This window comes from Dendrobates tinctorius, unplaced genomic scaffold (assembly GCF_039654945.1).
Source record: "Dendrobates tinctorius isolate UK_male_01 unplaced genomic scaffold, ASM3965494v1 ptg000273l, whole genome shotgun sequence".
In the NCBI taxonomy this organism is placed as follows: Eukaryota; Metazoa; Chordata; class Amphibia; order Anura; family Dendrobatidae; genus Dendrobates; species Dendrobates tinctorius.
This window is the reverse complement of record NW_027361940.1, coordinates 3,907,379-3,911,316: the sequence shown is the minus strand read 5'-3', so window position 1 is coordinate 3,911,316 and position 3,938 is coordinate 3,907,379. Positions and strand designations below refer to the sequence as shown.

The window sequence follows — 3,938 nt, the reverse complement described above, 5'->3', positions numbered from 1 at the left end:
AGATCAATCCAATGGGGTTTATTGAGACAGGGAGCAAAGAACATAAAATATCAATAGCGTCTCTTAGAGTCCACAATGAGTCCACACCAAGAGGGAAACAGTTTCGGGGGTGCCACCTGGTAATCCGACGCCAGGGAAAAGACAATAATCCTGGGATGAGTTCAATGGATCCAACAGATGAGGGACACAACACCATTCCACGTGGCAGCTTTTAACCCTCCACACATGGGTAATAGGATTTCACCTCAGCATAGGTGAGGCCCGTCAACACCCAACTGCCTGGGCCAAACATGTGTCTATTGTTCTGTGTCCTGGCATCCACCCCTCCATGGGGAATGGCTCCCACCTACTTTTGACCTACCTTCGGTCAAGTCTGAGGTCCAGAGCACTCTGGAAGTGGTTTTCATCCAGGATATCTCTGTACTTGGCCACATTCATGTTTCCTTCAATTGCAACCAGTCATCCTGTCCCTGAAGCTGAAAAACACCCCCATAGCATGATGCTGCCACCACTATGTTTCACTGTTGGGATTGTACTGGGCAGGTGATGAGCAGTGCCTGTTTTTCTCCACACATACAGCTTAGAATTATCACTAAAAAGTTCTATCTTCACCTCATCAGACCAGAGAATCTTATTTCTCATAGTCTGGGAGGCCTTCATGTGTTTTTTTTAGCAAACTCTATGCGGGCTTTCATATGTCTTACACTGAGGAGAGGCTTCCGTCTGGCCATGCTGCCATAAAGGCCTGACTGGTGGAGGCCTGCAGTGATAGTTGACTTTGTGGAACTTTTTCCCATCTCCCTACTGCATCTGTGGAGCTCAGTCACAGTGATCTTGGAGTTCATCTTTACCTCTCTCACCAAGGCTATTCTCCCACGATTGCTCAGTTAGGCTGGACGGCCAGGTCTAGGAAGACTTCTGGTGGTCCCAAACCTCTTCCATTTAAGGATTATGGAGGCCACTGTGCTCTTAGGAGCCTTGAGTGTTATCATTTGGTCACCGAGGAGGACAGCAGGCCCAGGCTAAGCCACAGAAAACCAGAGAAGTTGGTAACTAAGCAGATGCAGACCCCTGATCCTGTCCACACAACTAGCAGTAGCCGTGGAGCCCACCTATGATGATCCTAGACGCCTCGGCACAGCCGGAGAACTAACTAAGCCTAAAGCAAGAAAGGGGAAATCTAAACTGCCCCAGAGCAGACCCCAAAGGAATAGATAGCCCCCAAACATATATTGTCGGTGAGACAAGATGAAAACACAAACGCAGGCAGCAAAATAGACTGAGCAAACAATGGGGCCCACACTGACTAGACAGGACAGGAAAGGAAAGACACTGTCTGCAATCACGCAAAAAACCCTGCAAAAAGTCCAACACTTCTGATGCACAAAAACACTGAAGTCGCATGACTTCGCCCCCACTATATCAGCACTCTGGTATATTCTGAAAGCAGAGCAAAAAGAGAACAATATAAAAGGGGACAAAACAAACTGGCACATGCAGTAACATATGGGTGGTGATTCAGCACAGCCCCAGCCGGAGCTGGCTGACCCGCACAAAGCAGAGATAGACAAAACCAGAACAAATGCAAACAGAATAGCAAATGAACCACTTAGCTGAAAATGCAGGGAAAGAGCTGGAGACATCAGACCTCAGGAGGCACAGGAAGAAAATCATCAGCAGGGATAGAGGGAGTCAGCTGTCTTAAATCCCAGTCACAAACCCCAGATCTCCAATCGTCTTCCTCATTATCAGGTGGCAAGCCTCTGTCAATCAGGTCAGCTCCAGTAACCACCAGAGGGAGCCCAGAAAGAGAACTCTCAATCTGACCAGCTCCACTATCTTCAGTAATCACCAGAGGGAAGCCAGAGAGAGAATTCACAACACTTGAGTGCTGCAGAAATTCTTCTGTAACCTTGGCCAGATCTGTGCCTTGCCAGTTGCCACAATTCTGTCTCTGAGCTCCTTGGCCAGTTCCTTTGACCTCGTGATTCTCATTTGGTGTGACATGCACTGTGAGCTGTGAGGTCTTATATAGACAGGTGTGCGCCTTTACAGATCAGGTCCTATCAGTTTTATTACACACACCTGGACTCCAATGAAGGAGTAGAACCGTCTCAAGGAGGATCACAAGGAAATGGACAGCATGTGACTTAAATATGAGTGTCTGAGCAAAGGGTCTGAATACTTACGACCATATTATATTTCAGTTTTTCTTTTTTATTAAATTTGCAAAAATGGCCACGTTTTTTTTTTCTTACAAGATGTGGTGCAGGGTGTACATTAATGAGAAAAAATGAACTTTTCTGAATTTACCAAATGGCTGCAATGAAACGAAGAATGAAAAAATTAAAGGGGTCTGAATACTTTCTGTACCCACTGTATGAATATATGTAAATTCTGTACCTCTGTATATAACCTCTGTATATTTTTATATACCGCTGTATATCTGTATATTCCTCTGCATATCTGTATATATCGCTGTTTCTACCTCTGTATATCTGTATATTTCTTTGTATGTCACTTTTATAAAATGTCACCCAGTAGTGCAAGCAAAAAAATTTAATTTTATTACAGATGTGATTTCCCCTCGTCCATTGCACACATCTCATCCCTGCCGTCACCTTCAGACATATGGATAGCGAGGACCTTGTAGATCTGTGACTATTACAGGTCACGTCTGCCAGGACTTTATTAGGCACACCCGGATCTCCTTCACCCTGTATCCGTATATAAGTGGATGGACGGTTGCCGGGAAGAGGTAGTATATGGCGCTGGTGAGGTTTTGGAGGTCTATGGAGATTGGCATCCTGTATGCAATGGATGACAATAGACCACAGGAATAGTTCAATACTACAACGCACAGGTGAGTCCCACAAGTGTGAAGCGTCTTGTGGCGAGCCTTCCCCGTCACTATCTTCATGGCTGAGTAGAGGATCCTGGAGTAAGAAATGAGGAGCAGAGTGATGTCCATGGCGGTCACCAGGATCCTCACCATCAGACCCACAATTTGGACGTTGTTGATGTTCCCACAGCTCAGGTTCAGAAGAACCATATTTTCACATACAAAGTCCAAAATGATGTTGGAGAAGCAGAACTCCACCCAAGAGGCTACAATGATTATAGGAGAAACCATGAGGCTACATTCAACGAAACTCAAAATGGAAAGATGGAGTACCAGGCGGCCGGTCATGATGTCATGATAACGCAGAGGCTTACAGATTGCCATGTAGCGGTCCAGTGCCATCAACAGCAGCACATTGGACTCAAACATGACCATGGTGTACATGAAGAACATCTGGAAGAGGCAGCCACCTAGAGAGATGCGATCCACTCCAGATACCAGTGCCATCATAGTGCTGGGGACAATAGCGGTGGTACAGGAGATGTTCACAGCAAAGAGGAGACAGAGGAGGTGGTACATGGGGGACTGCAAGCTCTTCTCCACCCAGATCCTATACATAATGGTCAGATTCCCAGACAAGATCAGCACGTAGACACTGCAAAACGGGATGGCAAGAAGCTCCCGAAACAACGAAACTCCGGGGAATCCTCGGAGGACAAATTCTGTGTAGAGGAAGGATGAGGTTTGGTTCTCTGGTCTTAGATCCATTTATTTCAGGTTACTCCTGCAGCCAAAGTCAAAAGAATAGAGAAGTATTCATGAGGTGGCAAATAATGTATTTAACTCCATTGTATATAACAAACTATATTCACAAAATACTTGGAAAGTAACTAAAGTTTTCTTTTTATTAATAAGAAACATTTGAAAAGTTCTGATTGTTTTTCATCTACTTGGCTGCCTTATTTTTGCTTAATCTCTCCTATACGCTGTGCTGACTGTGCTTTTTTCGCTGCCTAGTTCAGCCCCTTTTACTAGCTGCTTTGAACTGCTGCTCAATTGCAGACAATAAAGGTGTTTGTACATTAAAAAAAAGAAC

At 45.1% G+C, this 3,938-nt stretch overlaps 1 protein-coding gene across 1 annotated transcript; it reads right to left on the bottom strand.

The window, feature by feature from the left end:
- Positions 1-2,671: 2,671 nt before the first annotated feature.
- Positions 2,672-3,610, bottom strand: LOC141072486 (olfactory receptor 52P1-like). Its single transcript, XM_073559760.1, has one exon. It carries the CDS (start codon positions 3,608-3,610, stop codon positions 2,672-2,674), a length of 939 nt encoding a protein of 312 aa, XP_073415861.1.
- Between the last annotated feature and the right edge of the window lie 328 nt (positions 3,611-3,938).

Excerpts from the sequence above, each read along its gene's own strand:
- LOC141072486 (XM_073559760.1), bottom strand. The coding sequence starts at position 3,610 with ATGGATCTAAGACCAGAGAACCAAACCTCATCCTTCCTCTACACAGAA.